The following is a 24,205-nucleotide window of genomic DNA, read 5'->3' on the forward strand; positions in this document are numbered from 1 at the left end:
GGCCAGATAATTTCTTTCTATTTTTAGTAGAGACGGGGTCTCGCTCTTGCTCAGGCTGGTGTCGAATTCCTGAGCTCAAATGATCCGCCTGCCTTGGCCTCCCAGAGTGCTAGGATTACAGGCGTGAGCCACTGCGCCTGGCCTAGTCTTTGTTTTACAAATGAATAATAATAGGAATCCCAGAACCTGGTGGTCAAGTCATTATAATTGGCAGAAGCCATGAGTTTATTGAAGTTACCAGTTAAATTATTTTGACTAGACAATTCTAAAATAATTGGTACACTTTCTAAAAATACTTGGTTGCTGCACTAACATTTTTCTCTAAGAAACTGCTTATTTGTCTGAGTAGACAAAATCAATGCTCTCTATTTTGAAATTTTCCTGTTAAACGATTATGTCTCTAAAACTTTCAATCTTTTTAAATTTGGCTGATCTTATCAAAATATATAAAATATAATTTTGTGTCTATATTTGTATCTACTCAATTTTCTCAGTGAAAATTCATATTAAATGATTATGTGGTTCTTTATCAAATGGTGAGTATTTTTCAGGATTTTAAAATATATAAGGGTTATTATTTGGCAAAAGGACAAATAGAGCAAGGATCAAGTCATTTGACTCATTGAGAAAAAATAAAAACAAAACAAAAATAAATGCATAATATAACTTTAAGCATTTTTGATTTTTTATGAAATTGAAACACAGAGAAGGGAGTAAAAGTAGCTTCCACTTACACTTATTCTGCTTAGTTTAGGCCTAAGTGACCTTATTTTGTTCTCCATGTTTGGGCATGCCTACAATAATTGGATACATTTCTGTAAAATGGACATAAGATATATGCATATTTAATCCTTGACATTTTATGGTGAGATTGTTGTTAGTATTAGCTGAGGTTGTGGTCACTCTCCTGCGTTCATGGACTTCCTGAAATCTTTCCCACAGCTCAGTTAGCATGAACTTAGAGAACTTAAGTAAACTTACTTGTATTAGGGTGTGTGAGTGGTTTTAAAGTGCTTTTTTTTTTTTATTTCAGAATATTATGGGGGTACAAATGCTTTGGTCACATGAATTGCCTTTGCACCACTCAAGCCAAAGCTACAAGTGTGCCCATCCCCCAGACAGTGTGTGCTATACCCACGAGGTGTGAATTTACCCATTTTCTCCTCCCCTCTCCCACCTGCCCTATCCCTAATGAATGTTGCTTCCATATGTGCACATAAGTGATCGATTAGTACCAATTTAATGGTGAGTACATGTGGTGTTTGTTTTTCCATTCATGTGATACTTCACTTAGGAGAATAGGCTCCAGCTCCATCCAGGATAATATAAGAGGTATTAAATTCACTTGTTTTTATGGCTGAGTAGTACTCCATGGTATATATATACCACATTTTATTAATCCACTCATGTATTGATGGGCACTTGTTTCCACATCTTTGCAATTGTGAACTGTGCTGCTGTGAACATTCAAGTGCAGATGTCTTTTCTATATAATGTCTTTTTGATCCTTTGGATAAATACCCAGTAGTAGGATTGCTGGATTAAATGGTAGTTTTACTGTTAGATCCGGTTCCCCTTGGCCCCAGGAACAGAGAGGCAGAGTCACTGAGGCTGCAAAAAGGCAAAGGAGTTTATTAACTAGCCCCGGGCCAGGGTCCAAATTCCGGAGCATCAACGCAGTGGCCTCTCCAGGAACTAGGACCCCGCCCTGGGGTCAAGATTAGGCTTTTATACTTTTCTGTATGCTAGTTTTCACACGACACGTTATTCTGCACATAACACGTTATTCTGCACATAACACGTTAGTCTGCACATGACATACCAGTCTGTACATGACACACTAGTCTGCACACGACACACTAGTCTGCACTTTATCCCCCTTCAGTTTATTTGTTCCTTTTGTTTAGAAGTGGCTGATCGCGTTGGCTTTAGGTTTGTTGACTCTAAGTTTCGGACTTTTTGCACTGGTGCCAGTTGTAGTTAACATCATCCAGGGGAAGAGGAGGGTCTCCGACGGGGGAGGGGAGCTGTTGTTGCATACCTTCTAGTTTTTGGTTACAAGCGATACTGGGAACACACGCCCTGCACAAGCTATTCATGCGCTGATCATGTCTTGCTCTTCTTATTTACTTGGTTGGAGGGCACCTGGATTCTCCAGTCCTTTATCAGAAAGCAACTTGCAGTTACCTCCCCGGGGCTTTGTTTTCCTTTACTTTAGTGAAGCCTGCCATGGCTCCACTTACGCTAAGCACCAAGCCAGCAAGCCATATATACAGAAGCAGAACTAGGCTTCTCACATGCAGGAAGCCTAGCCTATCATGGAGTTACCTTTGTTCTTATCTCTGTTTTTCATTCTGATTAACTATATTTATTAAACAACTAAAAGCAAGCATAGTCACAGAAGCGAATAGCATCAATTAGAATCAAAGAGAGCACACATTTTCCTACTATCAATTCCTGTTCTTCATTACTTTCAGTTCTTTGAGGTATCTCCATACTACTTTCCACAGAGGTTGTACTAGTTTGCAGTCCCACCAGCAGTGTATGAGTGTTCCTGTCTCTCCACATCCCTGCCAACATTTGTTGTTTTGAAACTTTTCGATAAAAACCATTCTCACTGGAGTTAAGTGATATTTCACTGTGGTTTGATTTGAATTTTCCTGATGACTAGAGATGGTAAGCATTTTTTCATAAGTTTGTTAGCCATTAGTCTATCTTCTTTTGAAAAGTTTCTGTTCATGTCCTTTGTCCACTTTTTAATGGCATTGTTTGATTTTTTCTTGCTGATTTGCCAGAGTTCTTTTTTTTTTTTTTTTTTTTTTTTTTTTTTTGAGACAGAGTCTCACTCTGTTGCCCAGGCTAGAGTGAGTGCCGTGGCGTCAGCCTAGCTCACAGCAACCTCAAACTCCTGAGCTCAAGCGATCCTCCTGTCTCAGCCTCCCGAGTAGCTGGGACTACAGGCATGCACCACCATGCCCGGCTAATTTTTTCTATATATATTTTTAGCTGTCCATATAATTTCTTTCTATTTTTAGTAGAGATGGGGTTTCACTCTTGCTCAGGCTGGTCTCGAACTCCTGAGCTCAAACGATCCGCCCACCTCGGCCTCCCAGAGTGCTAGGATTACAGGCGTGAGCCACCGCGCCCGGCCTGCCAGAGTTCTTTATAGATTCTAGTTATCAGCCCTTTTTTTGTATTTATAGCATGCAAACATTTTCTCTCATTCTGTAGGTTGTCTATTTGCTCTAGTAATAGTTTCTTTTGCTTTGCAGAAGCTTTTTACTTTGACCAGGTCTCATTTATTTATTTTTCTTGTTGCTGTGATTACTTTTTGGGGTCTTCTTCATAAATTCTCTGGGTAGGCCAATGTCTGTAAGATTTTTTCCAACATTTTCTTCTAGAATTCTTATGGTTTCATACCCTAGGTTTTAGTCTGTTATCCACCATGAGTTGATTTTTGTGAGAGGTGAGAGGTGTGGATCCTGTTTCAGTCTGCTATATGGGCAATCCAGTTTTCCCAGCACCATTTATTGAATAAGGATTCTTTTCCCCAGTGTATGTTTTTGTCTGCTTTGTCTAGATCAGATGGTTTTATGTCTGGGTTCTCTGTTCCATTCCACTGGTCCATCTCTGTTCTTGTGCCAGTACCATGCTGTTTTGCTTACTATAGCCTTGTAGTTTAGCTTTAAGTCTGGTAAAGTAATGCCTCCCAATTTGTTCTTTTTGCTTAAGGTTGCTTTGGCTATACAGGGTTTTCTCTGGTTTCATACGAAGCATAGAATTATTTTTTCTAGATTTGTGAAAAATGGTGTATTTTATTAGGGATTGCATTGAATCTATAGATCACTTTGGGTAGTATAGACATTTTAATATTGATTCTGCCGATCCATAAGCATGGTATTGTTTTCCATCTGTTTACATCATCTGCTATTTCCTTCCTCAGTGTTTCATAGTTCTCCCTGTAGCAGTCTTTCACCTCCTTAGTTAAATATACTCCCAGGTGTTTTATTTCCTTTGTTGCTTTTGTGAAAGTTATTGAGTCTTTGATTTGGTTCTCAGCTTGACAGTTGTTGGTGTATAGGAATGCTACTGATTGGTATACATTGATTTTGTAACCTGAGACTTTCCTGAATTTATTTATCAGTTCCAGTTGTCTCTTGGCAGAATCTTTAGGGTTTTCTAGATATAACATCATATTGTCAGCAAAGAGCAATAGTTCGACTTCTTTCCCCATTTTGATGCCCTTGATTTCCTTTCTTGTCTGATTGCTCTGTCTAGGACTTCCAGCACTATGTTGGATAGTAGTGGTGGTAGAGGGCACCCTTGTCTTGTTTCAGTTTTTAGGGGGAATGCTTTCAACCTTTCCCCATTCAGCATGATGTTGGTTGTGGGTTTATTGTATCATTTTGAGGTAAGACCCATCTATGCCTATTTTGTTAAGTGTTCTTATCACAAAAGGGTGCTGAATTTTGTCAAATGCTTTTTCTGCACCTATTGAGAGGATCTATGGTTCTTGTTTTTACTTCTATTTATGTGTAAATTACATTTGCAGATTTGCACATGTTGAACCATCCCTGTATCTCTGGGATGAAGCCTACTTGGCTGTGATGGATTATTGGTTTTAAAGTATGTTAAAACCAAGAATAAGTAGGTTTTGAATATGTTACTCCATTATTTTCTCTAACAATAGTAATCAGTTGGAATTATATAATAAATTATATATATGGTATAGCCCAAGCATTGGAAGCATAATTTGACATCACTTTTTCTAAATTAGTCTTAAAAAATCAATGGAACTAATAAGAATCTCAGGTCATGTTTGGAAAGCAATTTTCTAGATTTGTGGTTTCTAAACTTGTTTGATCATGCCTCTTATATATTATTTAAAATTATATAGATGTACTTGTATAATATAGACATCATGAAACACAAAACATAGAACTTAAAGATTGAGGGGGAAAAAAGAGAAGTAATATTTTCTTTCAGTATCGCAATGGAATGTAATATAGCACATTTGGGAACAATTAGACTGATGTAATCTTTGAAAGCCTTGTTATGTGAGAAAGAGGAGTTCCTTGGTTTAATGCTATGTTGTTATTGTAGGACTTCTTAGAGACTTCACTGTGTTACTGCACACTGTGAATTTCTGAAGGGGCAGCAAAATACTACATAGTGTTCTAAAGATAAACTGAAATCAGAGATTGCAGATCTATACACAACTCATCAACTATATTGCTTTTGACTGTTTATTTAAACTCTTTGGACCTCACTTTGTCCATCGGTACAATGGAAGTAATGATATTCCTCATTGGGTTATTACACAAATTACATAAGAAGATGAAAGTAAAGCACTTTGCCAAGGCCCTGGAATATAGTGAGCACACAATAGATGTGAGTTTATTTTATTGCAGACTTTTTTTCATGGGTCACCTTGTTGCATTAGTGTGCTGTGGAACACACTTTTGGAAATGTTCCAGATTAGACTGTTCATTAATTGATTATTTTATTATGTTACTTTTTCAAATTTGATAAATACTTATTGACTATCTCCTAAGTGATAGGCATAGTAGTAACAGTGTAGGTGAATATTCTGAAGAACTTTCAAATTATTTTTAACTCAGCCAAAATTTGAGAGCCTACTATGTGTCAGGCACCATGTGCTGCTCTACAGATACAGTGATGACCAAGGCAGACGTAGTATCTACCTTTGTGGAATTTATAGCCTGGTGCAATGTATGAGGTGAATAAAAAATAATGTGAATGAACAGCATTATGTTCTAGGGTGGATAAATGGGAGCTACTGGGTGAGCTGAGGTCTGCCAGCCTTATACATCATTTTAAACAGTTCTTATCCTAAGGAAAACAGGAGACCATTTTCAAGCTCAAAGAGATGAAGGGACAAAATATTAGAAAAGGCACAATATGAGCATGTTAGTGAATATAAACAAAGAAAAACTTGAATAGAAAAGCTACTATCAATGTATAGAATAGTAGACAATTTACATCACACAGCTATCTCCAGCCACTGTTGTTTTCATTCCTAAGAATCAATAAATTCCATTGTCTCTTCATAAAATGTTGACTTCACAGCTTTTCATGTGGCATAAATTTACTCAGGCTCTAATCAATTTTTGTTTCTGTGAAGAATTTTTTTAATGTACAACAAATGTGTTTGTGCTGTCCATTGCTTGGTAACTGGCAGGTGCATCACATTAACATTTAAACCAACCAAGCATAACCTGAGAGGTGTAGTGAGATCTGACAGCATTCATTTGATACAAAAAAAAAAAAAAAAATGACTTTGTGAAAGAGCCTGGACTGACAGACCTGCAAGGTTAAATTCTCTCATGAGCTTCAGAATAAACTACAGAGGTTTACATTTTCATACATGGTTTACAAAATCAGTTCACTGTAAGTATAAACAGGAGAGATCATTCTGCCTTTGTACATAGTCTATCCATTTTAAAGACATTTTTAATAAGCAGGAAATGCTTTTATTGGAAGGGAGAATTGTGTGAAGTTTCTAAATAATGACAAAGTGCTGGAGTAAATAAACAAAAAAGCAGAACAATTCGGCCTTGAGAGTTTAGTGTTCTACTGACAAACAGTGAGTTTGACAGTGAATGGTCTTTGTTCTCTGTTTAAAAGCAGACAATAACAGATGTATAGCTCCCTAGGAATTGAGATGTGAAAATCCACAAACTAATTTTACTTTTTATTCAATATGATTAGAAATTGCCTCGTGGGGTTAGTTTTAAGATAAGAGGTAACAGTTCATAGGAAAAATCTAAAATTTGCTTTTTTATTATCTTGCTAATTTAGAAAAATATAGTTTTTCATATTGCTGCTTCCCATGATATTTCTTTGTATTGAGGTAATACTTTTACCATGCTTTCCTTGGGTTGAAAAATGCATTTTATAAACTTATAAATTATTAAATCTATTAGCCTGAAATAAGATAACACAAGAAATCCTGTCTTCTCTTTTTCTTTGAAAAGGAAGCTAAGGGTTTATGAACAAAATCAAAACTATTTAAGAAAAGGCAGGGCATGGTGGCTCACACTTGTAATCCTAGCATTTGGGGAGGCTGAGGCAAGAGAATTGCTTGAGACCAGGAGTTCAAGACCATCCTGGACAAAAAAGCAAGACTCAATCTCTACCAAAAAAAATTGCTGGGCACAATGGTATGCTACCACGAGGCAGGAGGATCACTGGAGCCCAAGAGTTCAGGACTACATCAGGATATATAGTTTAGGGAAATCTTGACACTGGTTTTATCAATTAGGATTAGACTAAGCTGCATATAACAGAGAATTTATAAAAAGAACTAGAGGTTAAGTAAAATAAATTATTTCTCTATCATTAGCAAAAAGTCTGATAGTTAGCATGCCAGGCTGGTGTTGTAGTTTCATAGTTATCAGGGGTTTAAGCTTTTTTTGTCTTTTTGCTTTACCATCCTAGCATATAGCTTCCATTCTCAAGGTCACCTCATGATCCAAGGTGACTTCTGGAATTCAAGTCATTTCATCCACATTCTAGGCTTCAGAAAGAAGGAAGGTTGGGGGCTCATGCTCCTCTTAAGGAGGCTTTCCAGAGGTCAATATAATACTCTAACACTTTTGTTTACTTTTGATTGTCCTGAATTAAGCCCCATGGCTACACTCTAAGTGTGGCTGAAAAATTTTAGCTGAGTATATTACTACTCCAAATAAAATCAGGGATATATTAATGAAAAAGATAGATAGAATATATTGTCCAGACAACTAGAAGACTCTGTCAGAACTGATATAATTCACCGAGTGAAAATACCTTATTTTAAAATTGTATGTGTGTGTGTATATATGTAGGTATGTGTGCGTATGTATGTGTAAAGATATATATATTATATATATATGTATATAACTATATATAACTAAATTGAACACTGATCATTGGTAGTAAGCACAATCCCTTTAGAGAAAGACTGTAGCATTACTTATAGACATTTGAACAATTTGTAAATCTCATGAAAGCTTTTGATCAGAAAATATTTCCCAGCTGTTGGTCAAATGTTTCCGATTTGTGAGGAGGTGTGTACAGAAAATGAGGTTCATAGGTTTTCAGATTGGGAAGAAACATACTCAAGTCACTTCACTAAGGAGCATCATCTGTACTTTGACCTACAATGCTGTTTGGTAAAACCAGGGCTGAGATGGCTGACCAGAAGCATTTCAAGCAAGTGACTCCTCAGTATGGGAGAGGGTGAGTGAGAGATTTTCTGTGGTCCACTTTCCCACTAAGTACAGCTTGACCTTCCCAAGCCCTGAATCTAACTTAGGGAGGGGCCGGGAGACTATGAGAAGAAGCTGCTCCAGGGAGGAAACATACTCCGGGTCCCATGCCCTTCTTGAGATTGAAGAGGCTACAGTAAGACAATATTCTCAATTCTAGCTCTTAACAAACTCCCATAGTCCTGGGAACCAGCAGTGCCAGTCTGAGGCATTAGAAAACTCGAGTTGCTGCTTGCAGAACTGGGATATGAGAAGGGGTGGGCTTCTGCAACCAGGACTGAGAAGTAAGTGTGGTGTGGGCTGCAGCTGCTAGTACTGGGAGTGGGTATCTCCCCTGGGACCTGAGCAGGATAAGAGTTGCCACATAGCCTTGGTCTTAAGTTGGATGGGGGCTCCCATGGCCTGGGGCTGAGTTCCAGGCCAGGCGTGAACTGTCAGGTCTGACTGAGCATCTAGTCGGCTGCAACAGCTGGGACAGGGGAGGGAGTCTTGCTGGAACTGTGGCATGAGAGGTATGCAAGTCCCCCCCCCCCATGCTGGTCAAGGCTGTGGTCACTGGGATTGGCTCCACCCTTACTGTGGCATGACCTCAGTGCAGTAGCAGTCACCTGTCACTCAAGAATTTTGCCAGGGGCCTGAGGATCACCCCACAAAGTCAAAGGGTATTCAATGAGATGCAAGAGAAATTTGAGAACTAGTATAAAGAACTGAGAAAACTAATTCAGGATATGAATGAGAAATTTACCAAGGAGATAGATATCTTAATAATAATAAAAAAAACAGAAATTCTGTGACTGAAAAATTCATTCAAGGAAATACAAAATACATTCAAAAGCTTCAGTACTAGACTAGACCAAGCAGAAGAAAGTACTTCAGAACATGAAGACAGGCCTTTTGAAATGATCTAGTCAGACAAAAATAAAGAAAAAAAGAATAAAAAATAATGAGTAAAGACTTGGATATGTTTGGGAATGTGTAAAGTGACTTATGAATTTTTGGTATTTCTGAGGGTGAAGAAAGATCAAAAGACTTAGAAAACCTATTTAACAAAATAATAGATGAAAATGTTTCAAGTCTAGCAAGAGATTTAGACATCCAGATACAGGAGGCTCAGTGATCCTCAGGCAATGCAAAAAGGACATGATATGGCATATTATAATCAGACCATTGAAAGTGAAAGAACAAGTTCTAAAATCAGCAAGAGAAAAGCTTCTAGTCATCCATAAAGGAAATCCAATCATAACTAACAGCAGACTTCTCAGGAAAAACCTTATAGGCCAGAAGAGGTTGGGATAGTATATTCAAAGTACTGGAAGATAAAAAACCTGCCAGGCAAGAATCTGTATACAGAAAGATTAACCTTCATAAATGAAGGAGAAATAAATTCTTTCCCAGACAAGCAAATACTGAGGGAATTAATCACTTAGACTGGCCCTACAAGAAATGCTCAAAGGAGTTTTAAATTTGGAAGTGAAAGGATGGCATTCACATTTCACTAACATGAAATCACACAAAGTATAAACTCAGTGGCAAAGCAAGGAGGAAAATAGAGGAATCAATGGCACCACTACATAATTACACCAAAACACAAAGACAGAGATAAAGAAAGAAACAAAGAATTTATAAAACAACTAGAAAACAATTAACAATATGACAGGAACAAACCTCATATATCAAGATAAACTTTGAATGTAAATGGATTAAATGCTCCACTTAAAAGATATACATTCACTGTATTTTTAAAAAGATCCAACTATATGCAGCTTATAAGAAATGCACTTCATTTGTAAAGATACACATAGACTGAAAGTAAAGGGATAGAAAAAGATATTCTACCCAAAAGAAAGTGAAAAGCAAGGAGTAGCTGTATTATGTCATATAAAACTGACTTTAAATCAAAACTAGTAAAAAAGACAAAGAAGGTCAGTATATATTAATAATCATAAAGGGATCAATTCAGCACAAAGATATAATTACTGTAAATTTATATGCACCCAAAACTGGAGCACCCAGATTCATAAAACAAACATTGCTAGACCTAAAGAAAAATAGATAGTAATACAATGATAGTGAGGGACTTGAACACCCCACTCACAGCATGAGATAGATCATCATGATAGAAAATCAACAGAGAAGCATTGGACTGAAAACAATATACACCTGGCAAACATTTACAGAACATTTTACCCAATAACTACAGAATATACATTCTTTTCATCAGCATATGGAAAATTCTCCAAGACAGACCATAGGTTAGGCTACAAAATAAGTCTCAACAAATTTTATAAAATTAAAATCATATCAAGTATGTTCTTAGACCACAGTGGAATAAAATTAAAAATCAATACCAAGAGCAATTTTGGAAACCATACAAATACAAAGAAATTAAATAGCATATTCCTGAATTATCACTGGGTCAAAAAGAAAATTAAGATAGGCTTTAAAATTTTTGTTTAAAGATATGGAAATGAAAATACTATATGCCAAAACCTGTGGGATATAACAAAAGCAGTGGTAAGAGGGCACTTTATAGCATTAATGCCTACATTAGAAAAGTAGAAAGATCACAAATTAACAACCTAACATCACACCTGAAGGAACTAGAAAAACAAGAACAAACCAAAAGCCAAGTTAGCAGAAGAAAAGAAATAGCAAAGATCAGAGCAGAACTAAATGAAATAGAACCCCTCTCCCAAAGAATCAATGGAACAAAAAGTTGGTTCTTCAAAATAATAAACAAAATTGATAAATTGCTAGCTAGATTAACCAAGAAGAGAGGAGACCTGAATAAACAAATCAAAAGTCAAAAAGGAGACATTACAACTTATACCACAGAAATACGAAAGATCATCATAGACTATTAGGAGCAACTATACACTCATGAACTAGAAAACCTATAGAAAATGGATAAATTGCTGGAAACATACAACCTCCCAAGACTGAACCAGGAAGACACAGAAAACATGAATAGATCAATAATGAGTAGTGAGATTGAGTCAGTAATAAAAAAGTCTTCCAACAAAGAAAAGCCCAGGACCAGAAGAATTCTCAGCCAAATTCTACCAAACATGAAGAAGAACTAATACAAAGTCTACTGAAACTGTTCCAAAAAATCTAAGAGGAGGGAATTCTCTGTAACTCATTCTACAAGGCCAGTATCACCCTGATACCAAAACCAGACAAGAACACAACAAAAAAGAAAACTACAAAACAATATCCCTGAAGAACATAGATGCAAAAATCCTCAAGAAAATACTAGCAAATTGAAACCAGTAGTACATCAAAAAGACAATACATCATGATCAAGTGTATTGATCAAGATAATCAAGACAAAAAAAATCAACATATAAAAATCATTAGCATTTCTATACACCAATAATGTTGCTGAGAATGAAATCAGGAAGGCAATCTCATTTACAATAGCTACAAAAAGAATAAAATACCTAGGAGTTTATTTAACCAAGGAGATGAAAGATCTCTACAAGGAAAACTACAAAATACTGAGTTTTATACTAGGTATGCAAGGATGGTTAGTATATGCAAATTAATAAATGTAATACATCACATAAACAGAATTAAAGACAATAATATGCTCCTCTTGATAGATGCAGAAAAAGCATTTGATAAAATTCATAACAAAAACTCTCAACAAACTAGGCATGGAAGGAACACAAAGCCTGTATATGACAAACCTACAGTCAACATCATACTGAATAGGGAAAAGTGGAAAGCTTTTCTTCTAGGAACTGGAATAGGACAAGGATGCCCACTTTCACCACTCCTATTTAACATAATACTGGAAGTCCTAGCCAGAGGAATCAGGTAAGAGAAAAGAAAAGGAATCCAAATTAGAAAAGAAGAAGTGAAATTATCTCTGTTTGCTAATAACATGATTTTATATCTAGAAAACCTTAAAGACTTCACCAAAAAACTCTTAGATTTCATAAATGAATGTGGTAAAGGTGCAAGACAAAAAATCAACATATAAAAATCATTAGGATTTCTATACACCAATAATGTTGCTGAGAATGAAATCAGGAAGGCAATCTCATTTACAATAGCTACAAAAAGAATAAAATACCTAGGAGTTTATTTAACCAAGGGGATGAAAGATCTCTACAAGGAAAACTACCAAATACTGATGAAAGAAATTGTAGATGACATTAATAAATGGAAAAACATTCCATGCTCATGGATCAGAAGAATTAATATTATTAAAATGACCATATTGCCCAAAGCGATCTACAGAGGCAGTACACTTCCTATCAAAATACCAATGTCATTTTTCACAAAATTATAGAAAACAATTCAGAAATTCATATGGAACCAAAAAAGAGCCTGAATAGCTAAAACAATCCTAAACAAAAAGAACAAAGCCGGAGCATTACATTACCTGACTTCAAATTATATTACAAGGCTATAGTAACCCAAACAGTATGGTATTGGTATAAAAATAGACACGTAGATCAATGGAACAGAATAGAGAACTCAGAAATAAAGCCACATATTTATAGCCAACTGAACTTTGACAAAGCTGACCAGCATATACAATGGGGAGAGGACATTCTATTTAATAAATGGTGTTGGGAAAATTGGATAGCCATATGCAGAAGAATGAAACTGGATTCCTGTCTCTTACCATATGCAAAAATCAACTCAAGATGGATTAAAGACTTAAACATAAGAACCAAAAGTATAAAAATACTGGAAGAAAACCTAGGGAAAAAATCTTCTGGTTTAGGTAAAGAATTTATGACTAAGACCTCAAGCTCACAGACAACAAAACCAAAAATAGACAAATGGGACTCAATTAAACCAAAAAGCTTCTACACAGCAAGAGAAAAAATCAACAGAGTGAAAAGACAACCTACAGAATGGGAGAAAATATTTACAACTATTCATCTATTTGACAGGGGACTAATATTCAGAATATATAAGGAACTCAAACAACTGAATATAAAAAAGAACAAAAACAAATAATCCCATTAAAAAGTAGGCAAAGGACATGAATAGACACACAAAAGAAGACACACAAATGGCCAATAGGCATATGAAAACCTGCTTAACATCAGTAGCCTTAAGAGAAATGTAGATCAAAACCACAATGAGATATCATCTTACACCAGTCAGAATGGCTACTACTAAAAAGATAGAAAATACCAGATGTTGGTGAGGTGCTGAGAAAAAGTAACTCTGATTCACTGTTTGTGGGAATGTAAATTAGTACAACCTCTATGGAAAACTAGTATGGAGATTTCTCAAAGAACTAAACATAGAATGACCATATGATCCAGCAATCCCACTCCTGGGTATCTACCCAAAAGAAAAGAAATCAATATCTCAAAAAGATACTTGCGCTAGTATGTTTATCGTAGCACTCTTCACAATAGCAAAGATACAGAATCCACCTACGTGGCCATAAGCAATGATGGAATAAAGAAAATGTGGTATATATACACCTGGAATACTATTCAGCCATAAAAAGAATGAAATCATGTCTTTTACAACAACATGGATGGGACGAGAGTCATTATTTTAGGTGCAACAAACCAGACACAGAAAGTCAAATATCGCATGTTCTCACTCATAAGTGGGTACTAAAAAATGTGTACACATGGATTTAGAGAGTGGAATGGTTAACAATGGAGACTTGGAAGTGTGAGAGGTGGGAGGGGAGTGGATGAGGAGAAATTACTTAATGGGTACAATGTATATTATTTGGGTGATGGGTCCCCTAAATCTCTGACTTGACCAGTATGTAATCTCTGCATGTAACAAAATTACATTTGTACCCAATAAATTTATACAAATAAAAAAATATTCCCCAGATACTTACATATTTCTTAGGACTCATTTGTATATAAACAAAAAGTACTGATGATAATTATTGGAACGATATAGCCATGCATTTGTTCTCCTGGGATTGCTACTTGCATAGATAGAAGAAAGGTGTTAATTCAATATGTCAGTGGGTTGGATAGTGGGAGTTTGTTAAGACCATTTTTTCAAGAACATTTCAATTTACATTGAAATAAATATTTATTTTAAGTGCTGCAGTTTTATATGTGCCAATCTTTGTTCTTTACAGGTGTTGAAATAAGAGGAAACAAGGGAAAAGCTGGAGGTTCTCACCTTCCCACTTAGCAAAAGGAAAGAAAATTTCCCTCAGTTCTTTTCTTTTCTTTCTTTTTTTTTTTTTTTTGAGACAGAGTCTCACTCTGTTGCCGGGCTAGAGTGCCATGGCATCAGCCTAGCTCACAGCAACCTCAAACTCCTGGGCTCAAGCGATCCTTCTGCCTCAGCCTCCCAAGTAGCTGGGACTACAGGCATGTGCCACCATGCCTGGCTAATTTTTCTATATATATTTTAGCTGTCCATATAATTTCTTTCTATTTTTAGTAGCGACGGGATCTCGCTCTTGCTCAGGCTGGTCTCGAACTCCTGAACTCAAGCAATCCTCCCACCTTGGCCTCCCAGAGTGCTAGGATTACAGGTGTGAGCCACCACTCCTGGCCCCTCAGTTCTTTTCTTTTTTTTTTTTATTCTTATTTCAGCATACTATAGGGGTACAAAAGTTTAGGTTATGTATATTGCCCTTGCCCCCACCCCCTGAATCAGAGCTTCAAACGTGTCCATCCCTTAGACAGCGCGCACCGCACTCATTATGTATATATACACTCATCCCCTCCCCCACCCACATCTGCCTGACACCCGATCAATGTTATTCCTAAATGTGCTCTTAGGTGATGATCAGTGAAACCAATTTGATGGTGAGTACATGTGGTGCTTATTTTTCCATTCTTGGGATACTTCACTTATTAAGTGAAACTATTAGAATTCTAGAAGAAAATGTGGGAAAGATTCTTAATAGACATTGGCCTAGGCAAAGAATTTATAAAGAAGACCCCTCAGTTCTTAAAGAAGAAAAAATGTAGACCACTCTAAGGCTGTCTTCAAGCCAGAGTAAGAAGAATCACTTTCGTGTGTACTTTCCTGTGTGCACAATCACCCCTGTCTCCTTGCTCACCTCTGGGATTGAGCTTAATCTTTTAACATTTCTTTGTAACCAGGAACTGGAAAATACACATTTAAACATGGTGGGAATTGAGGAATACTGAACTGTGTTGAACAGCAGGACAATCAAACAGCTGTTGAGTTAGAGGCGAGAAAGCTGGGTCATATCAGAGTGGATGCTATCAGAAGAGTTATGAGCTTAACATGACAGAAAATTACATGTACTTGAAATATGCCATTACAAAATGCCAGCCTGACATTAAGCTGCTTTATAGAGGTATCATGTCCTTAAATAGCCTGGTAATTATCCGTGTCCCTGGAGTGCTGCTTTCTTCCCTGATTTTGCAATACCCTGGCTTGTCTTTAATCACTGCAGAGTGTCACCATCTTAGGATAATTTTTAAAACAAAATTAATTTTGATTTCCATTGACAGCCTAGAGGGTATTTTTAAAGCTGGGCTGGAGACCTAGCCTTCGCTACCACTGTGAGAAAAGGCAGGAGTTCCCCATGAGAGTAAGAATCCTACTTTAACCATCCTTAAAAAATAAAAGCATTTTCTATATACCCAGCATGTGTTAAACACTTTACATGCAATATCACATTTAATTCTCGTGAAATCTATTAGGTGGGTTCCATTATTAGATTCACTGAAGTTGAAGTACAGAAAGACCCAGTGACTTGTCCAAGGTCACTGGATAGTCAGTGGTGGAATGGGGGATTTAACCCAGGCAGATTGATTCCAGAGCCTATGTTCTCAGTCAGTGAGTTACTGTTTTCCTCAAGGGCTGTGTTCCATTGAGAGACCTAAGCTGGGAGGACAAGGTAAGTGAATTAAGAAATATTTATAGAAGAATTAAGAATATATTTATGAATATTTTATATAAGGTAAATATAGAAATATTTACAAGAGGACAAGAGACAAGGTAAAGCACTCCCTCCTGCTTTGGTTTTAGAATGGTGTGGTTAAGAAAATGGTAAGAGATCATTCCTGCATAAAGACAGGCAACAGGAAGTGTGAATGAAGAGCACAAATGTGGAAAGTGAAGCTCTTTACAAAGGAAGGCAGCTGCAAATTTCCCATTTGCAGTGTTTGTCTCAGCTCCCGTCATTCTTACCATGATCATCTCCAAATGTATTCCCCAGTGGAAATAGTGGCAACACAGGAAATGTCGTAATCATATTTTCTATTATCCCCCAAAGAATATATTAGGGTGGTAATAGATATGGATATAATTTGAAAGAAAAGTGCTACGTAGTAGACACAACTGCTGATGAAAAAAACAAGCTGATTTTTCATCTCTGGTATTGACCAAAAAAAAGCAAAGTTTCAGGTATTACTCTGGGTCTGTTCTAACATGTAGTTGTAATTGGGCAACAATTAGGCATATTGGTTTGCTCTATGCTTTTCTCTCTTAAATAAATATCTATTTAGCATGTTCTGGAAAATCTCCTAGAGTTCATAATCGTAACAGTGAATGGTCCAATAGATGTTTGGGGTGCACCACCTCAGACTAGTTGCTGGATCAGTTAAAGCACTAATACCTGCTTAATGTAAAAATAGCTCCCAGAGGCAGCTGACACTTGAGTGGGCATTTTTGTGATTGTTATGGGAATATGTAAACATATTAATATGTTCAGCTCTCTTTCCTTGACCCCTGCTTCTCTGACGCTGTCACCAAAGACGTCTGCTAGAACCTGTACTCTCACCAGTATTGTAAGACAATCTAGAAATGTGGGAAAATTAATGTTCTGTGGGGAAACTCTCAATCAAAAAACCATCAGTTGACAGTGACATGCTTTTTTCTTTGGCCCTTGGGCAGACAAGTCTGAGACTTCTTTTACTCAGCTTCTCATAAAATCCCAGGGAAATCAAGCACAGTTGCCCACAGTGATGTTTGGCTCCATTTGTGCTTTTGTACTGACTTTCTCTTCTCCCCCACTTATTTTATTCTTGCTAGGCCTTCACTTCTGTTTCCTGGAATCATTTCCAAAATACACTACCTAACTGCAATTTTCATCCAGCTTCTGCTGTTGTGGAGAACCCAGGCTAAGACAATGTCAGATCATGAAAGGAGCAATATATACTGGCTGAAGGATGATGGCGGGTGTTTGTCAGGGGATGGTATTGGCATTTAATATGGCTTTCTCTCCTCTACCAAATCTCTAAAAATAGGAAACCTGGAGGGTTTCTCCAGGATTTGTCTACTTTTCTTTATCTTCTTTTATTTGTCTACCCTTTCTCTTCTTTATCTCCACTTCTCATCTACATTTTTTCCTCAGGCAATCTAAAGTTCTATGGTTTTAATCACTACCTCTATTTTGATAACTCCCCAAATTATATCTTTAGTCTTGACCTCTTCTCAGAGCACCGGCATCATATATCCAATTGTCTACATATCATCTCCATTTGGATGTCAAACAGGCATCTTTTTCTTCATCTGTACAAAATAAAACTCATGTTTACCTCCCAGTAATCCCCTATAAACTAACCTGCTATGGCCCTAGTCTTTTTCATGGCACTGCCATCTACCTCATAGTTCAAACAAATAAGACAAAGAAATTTAAATGTTGTTCTTAGTTCTAGCTTTTTCATGCTCTTCCCAGAAAATTCTGTCAATTATATCTCCAGAATAGATTTCAGTTTCTCCACTTATTTCCGTCTCCACTGCCATTTACCTTCATCCTAGGCATAATTATCTTTTGTCAAGGATTACTAAAATAGCCTTCTAAAATCTATTCTCATTACTACAGGCAGAATAGTTTAAATAAATATGTATCATTCCCCTTGCCTGTTTAAAACCTTTCAGTGGCCTCCTAAGGCATCTAGAGATTAAAGTCTAAAACCTTCCCATGTTCCCAAGGCCCTGTATGATGTAGGTCCTGCTAACATTTGATATGATTTTCTATCTTGCTCACTATTGCCATAGACCTAATGTTTATGTGCCCTTCAAATTCATACGGTAATGTGATGGTATTTGGAAGTGGGGCATTTGGGAGGTGAGTAGATCATGCGGCAGAGAATTCATAGTGAGATTAGTGCCCTTATAAAAGAAACTCTAGGGATCTAGCTTCCACCATAGGAGAACACAGTGAAACTATTGTCTATGAACCAGGAAACAGGTGCTCACCAGAACCAAGTTTGCTCACACCTTGATCTTATATTTCCAGCCTCCAGAACTGTTAGAAATACATTTCTGTTGTTTATAACTTACCCAGTCTATAGAATTCCATTATAGCAACTGGAATAGACTAAGATACTTATGCACTGGCCACAGCAGCACCTTTCATTCTTCGAAAAGCTCAGGTTCTATCTTTCGTCATAGTCTTCCCTTTTCTAAAATTTCTGCCTGGATGGTTCTTTTCCTGATTTTCATATGGCATGCTCCTTATTCTTTACCTCAGCACAAATATCTCCTCCTGTGAGGGCTGTTTTCATCTTGATGACCTGTTTAAAATAATACCCTCTATCCTAGTTACTGTCTGTCCCTCCTTATTAAATTTCCTTCATAATTCTTCTCAGAAATTTTGTACTGTGTTCTGAGCCATTGTTACTTTCTTTTCATCTTCTCAACTAGGAGGTAAGCTCTATGAGGGCAGAAGTCTTATCTTTCTTGACAAGCTTTACATTTCTAATACCTTTAACTGGATCTGGCAACTTTGTATACTATTTTAACGAAAGCCTAATTATTTTGAGAAATTCCTCTGGATGGTGAATGCAGGAATTTTTTCTCACTTATACTGAGGAAAATAGCCTAATAAACTTTCTTTAATTTTTCCTGTCCCAATAATCCATAAATCTTTGTGTCGTCGGAACCCTAATGAGACCACGAGATGGGAGTAAACCTCATGATTTTGTGACTACATAAAGACATTCTTGTAAATCTTCATTTCTTATTTCAGATGGTCAGTCTTATTTTCAAGTAGGAAATAAAATTGATGACATCCCTTAGCAATCAAACTTATTGCAACCAATTTCATTTTTTTCAATTGCTTTTATCTAAATAGAGTGATTATGTCTGAGAAGCATGAGGTTTTTATAGGAAAAGACACGACTTCCATTCCATCCAGTCAATTTTTTTTTTTTTTTTTATAAAAATGACTTGGCTAACTTTTTCTAATATAACCCTACCACACACAGAATAAAATTCTTAGCATGTCTTAACTCTTTCTGTCTTAATTCTTCACCTCTCCAGCTCTACACAAATCCATGGTCTCAGTTCCCTTAAAAGACATATGTATAAAAAATTTCAATATCTTTTAGTTATAGATTCTTCCTTTAGTTTCAATTTTCATACCTGTTACATCAGGGCGTGGTGCTCCACTTTTTAACGAGTCATCGCAGGCTGGATTTGCTTGCTTCATTTTTTGTGCTTGGCACGCAAAAACTTTGGTAAACTTATTCTAAAATTTGGTACCAATACCACTAGTGCCAAAGGAATAAATTTTATTTTTTATTTTTATGGTGAAAATAAAGATAAAACAAGCCTAGTCCTGTGTTGATTAAATATTAATACTGGTAACTTTCTATTTTTTTCTGAAAGTATTTATAGACATTTATTTCTGCATATCAAAGCTAACATTAAATTCTCAGCCAATTTGCTTTTTAAAGTAATCTTATATTATGACATCTTGTAGGTTTTTATAATTTAGATTTTCCACATACTGAATTTTCCTAAAAAGAGGCACTTCTATTATTTGTGACTTAGTTTCTTGATATGTAATAAATGTAAAACAACTGGGCTATGATACATAGATTTGTTAATATTATACTCTCAGTTTGCCAAAATGACATAAAATAATTCGATTTTATTTATTGCTCTTAATTCTTAATTTTTCTTGTTAATCTCTTATTATTAAATTGACTTTGAGATTTTATAATGGAGGGATTTTCTGTAGTGTAACTTCAGGGAAAGCTCGTTACCTCTTTTGCAGTGACTTGATGGGCATGAGAAATACCTGCTCAGTGATCACTCATTCATGGATCTTGTCTCAACTGACTTAATAAGAACCAAGAAAAAGATTTGACGTTTTTGATCAGTCAGGTGCTATCCTTGATTTCTCTGAGTGACTTCTATCCTCTTTACCTCTTTCTCCTATGCTCCAGGTTTAATAATCAGATGCTCTTACCATCAGTGCAGAGGGGTCCCGACCTCCCATATGGGCAGAGACAGACAATATCTGTTCCGGATTTGGGAACACAGGTGGCACCGTTTCCACATGGGTTGTTTCCACAACTTGCAAACTGGCACAGCTTGCCTGAGTATATCCTCGGACACTCACAGAACCAGTTTCCACTGTCACTAAGAAGGGAAAAGCCATGAAAAAATCCCATCAGTAAACAATTGATATTTTATATATACACACATGTGCATGCACATACATATAAATAAAATTATAATTGCATCTTGTCTCATAAGTGGAGTTTTTTCTCCTTCCTTTCTCTCTTCCAACTTTTGAGTATTTTTAGTTGTGTACTTTACATTGAAAGCAGATTAGCAGCTTTATAGATTGTCTGGAACCATGAATTCTATTTTAAGCCATCTATTTTTATTTTTGATTTATCTTATCTTTTATTTCATACTGGGTGCCTCTTCAGGGCTTCATTAAATATGTGTGCTGCTGCCTCAATAAAGTACATCAAATGTCTATTAGAAAAAACCTCTTAGGCTCAAAGCTCAGAGGAGAATTTTAAGCTGGTGATAAGCTCCCTACACTGAGGACAAAGTCCTTCAAGAGCTGCATTTGTGGTAATTCTGAAAATAAGGCACAGTGGGGAGCTGTAATGACTACACAACTCTCCAGCTTAAAATATAGTTTGGTGGCCCCAGGCTGTGAGTGCCCCTGTGAAAGCAGAGCTCAAGAAAAATACTCCTCTTACCTGCCAGGGAAGCATTTTTGGGAGGGAGAAGTAATTTGGAATTTGTTATTTTTGCCTTCCCTGCATCCACTTCCCCTTTTTAAAGTAGCAGTAGCCTTTGTTTTCCTTTTCCAGACCCACCCCTCCACCATTCTCAGACCAAGTTGCCTAGGAGGGACAGGCTCCACTCTTGGTGCCAATCATGATGATTAGTGCAGGGTGGATTCACAGGCACACTAAACTGACTGGCCGACCTCTGTTAGAGTTCCTAGGAGTGTGCTCTGTTTCTGCTGGGGTTTCTAATCTAGTAGTTACTGGTGGCATCTGCCTATCCAGAGGGAAGAGCCTGGCTGAGAATAAATAACTAATATGTAGCAATACAAGTATACATGACAAGGAGTAATAGAGTATTGATGATATAATTTTGGTACCTGATGCAGCCATTACTCTGCAATTATGTGAGCCACTATATTCTAGCCCCTTTTAAATTTTTTTAAGCCAGTGTGATTTGGGATTTTGTTACTTGCAATTAAATGAATGCCATTTAATATTAAGGTTCTATTCTTTCTTTCTTCCTTCTCTCTTATTACCGTAGTTCACACATCTTGTTATTAGGTTTTTTTTCTCCCCCTGCTTACATTTTTGCAACATGACTGTTAGTTCTTACGGGTGGGTGCAGGACCAGCCCCTATAATTACGAACCTATTATATTTTGTTTTTATGACTCAGCCTCCCAATCTAATTGTAGATATTGCCCATACTGGGAAATTTTTCCCTTGCCATTCTCATCTGTGTGGTTTCTCAATATCTTCCTTATATCTTTGAATCCTCTTACTCCAAAATAAATCTGCTTGCAGGAAAGGACCATTTCTTTCATAATAATGAGTACATGTCTTTGAAAATGTGAGGGGTTTCCTTTTCTACTAATAAGAATGTCCATATTTTTATATTAATTCTCCATGTTAGTAGAATGAAGCATTATGGGGAAAGTTTACGTATCAGATAGCAGGTAAATCTGGCTTTGGTGGGATGTAAGGCTTTGAGGCCTTCAGATTTCACCAACACATAAGTGATCAGTAACTTACTCATTTTATAAACTTCATGGCAACTTGTATAACATTTTATGCATTATAGACAGATACTGATTCTCACAAGTTTTCAGAGTTGGGGAAAAATTATAGATCAATGCCATTAAAATGGTTATAAAATACCCTAGACAAACTTTTCTGTTTCTGGACAATAAAAGTTTTGAGCCAATGCTGTTCCTTGTTGCCTGAGAATAGTGGTAAAAGCATAGCCAGGCCACGTGGCAGGCACAGAGATATCTTCTGGTGTGACTTAAAGTACTTGTTAGAAACTGTTGTTTGAGGTCATGGATAAATCTACTGTAAGTTTGCTTCTCCTCACCTAACTTGGAGTTGAAAGGTCAGTATTAAGCATCTACATTCTGGGACAGAGTTTTGGAGTATAGCACTGTAGAAAGCTGTATTCTAGAAGGACCAAATTAGTCTTCTTCAGATAAAGGAGAATGCCACACATGTGAAAGTCAAACTAATCTAAATGTCGATTGATTTAAATGCTTTACTCATATAGACCTAAAGAAATTTGAAATGTGGGAAAGATGCTTTTGTGTTAAAAACCAAGGAAAGTACTATTTTTAATCATGACCTGTTGATAAGTCAAGCTTCATCTCCTCTTTTTGCTTTCATCAGATGTTGTGAGAAGTTGGTTATGTAAATTAACATGGAGATGACTAACTGTGTGCGTGTGTACATCAGCAGGTAGCTAGATTGGTGGGGGGCAGGGGCAGAGAGAGAGAGAGAGGGGGAGATTTTACAGAAAACTCTCCAAGAAGGGGGAAAATCACCTTATCTGGCTAAACAAGGGCAAGTGTACAGAGCACTCTGGCCCATCCTTGTATCTCTTTAGCACTTCATTAGAAAGTCAGCTTTAACCAATTGAGCTTTTCCCAGGTGATACCTCTATATACTTCAAATTGTACCTTGAAATTGCAACAAACTTCCTGGAGTGCCAGATATTTTGCCAATAGTTATTAAAAAAAAAAAAAAAAATCTATGTTATTGTGTTACACCTGCACCTAAAGGCTTCTCCTACCCAGATTTTCCAAAGATCCTCATTATTAAATCACAGATTCTTCAAAAGCTACCAAGTCTGTTGTTTTCTCTGTCACTTAACCCACTTTGATGTCTCTCCACATCCTGTAGCAAAAGGCAATGTTGACCAAGAAAGGGAGTGTCCTACTATTGATGGGCCTTAAATAAGACAGTTGACTTTTCAAAACAGTGACTGAAACAATGTCACCCTTTGCTAAGTTTACTTGAAATGTTGCAACATTGCTGTGGATTTATTTGGCACTGCTTGATATAATTAGCTATGAGAGAATATATTCACAGGAAACATTTTTCTCATTTGAAAGAGTTTTAAAAATTTAATCCTTCACGAAACCTGCAAACCATATTGAAAACAGTTTTGCAAAACTCCCTTTAAGGAGGTCAGAATATTTTTCTGAATTAGAAGTAGGTCTGTTTCCACATCTTTGCAATTGTGAATTGTGCTGCTATAAACATTTGAGTACAGGCGTCTTTTTTATAGAATGTCTTTTTTTCCTTTGGGTAAATAACCAGTAACAGGATTGTTGGATCAAATGGTAGTTCTAGCAAATATTTTTAGTTCTTGGAGCTATCTCCATACTGCTTTCCATAGAGGTTGTACTAGTTTGCAGTCCCACCAGCAGTGTAAAACTGTTCCTATCATTTTGCATCACCTCCAACATTTGTTGTTTTGGGACTTTTTGATATAAGCATTCTCACCTGAGTTAAAGATATCTCATTGTGGTTTTGATTTGGATTTCCCTGATGATTAGAGATGTTGAACAGTTTTGCTTTTGTTTATTGGCCATTATTAGGCTATCTTCTTTAGAAAAGATTCTGTTCATATCTTTTGCCCACTTTTTAACGGAGTTGTTTGATTTTTTCTTGCCGATTTGCTTGAGTTCTTTATAGATTCTAGTTATCAGCCCTTTATTGGATGTATAGCATGCAA

At 36.6% G+C, this 24,205-nt stretch overlaps 1 protein-coding gene across 1 annotated transcript in view; it reads right to left on the reverse strand.

Annotated features, from left to right (window-relative positions):
- EYS (eyes shut homolog) overlaps positions 1–24,205 on the reverse strand; it is a 1,462,097-nt gene that overhangs the window by 104,252 nt on the left and 1,333,640 nt on the right. The window contains 1 exon segment of the mRNA XM_069488330.1: positions 20,413–20,585. Coding sequence (XP_069344431.1) covers positions 20,413–20,585 — 173 coding nt within the window.

This window comes from Eulemur rufifrons, chromosome 15, assembly GCF_041146395.1.
Source record: "Eulemur rufifrons isolate Redbay chromosome 15, OSU_ERuf_1, whole genome shotgun sequence".
Taxonomy (NCBI): domain Eukaryota; kingdom Metazoa; phylum Chordata; class Mammalia; order Primates; family Lemuridae; genus Eulemur; species Eulemur rufifrons.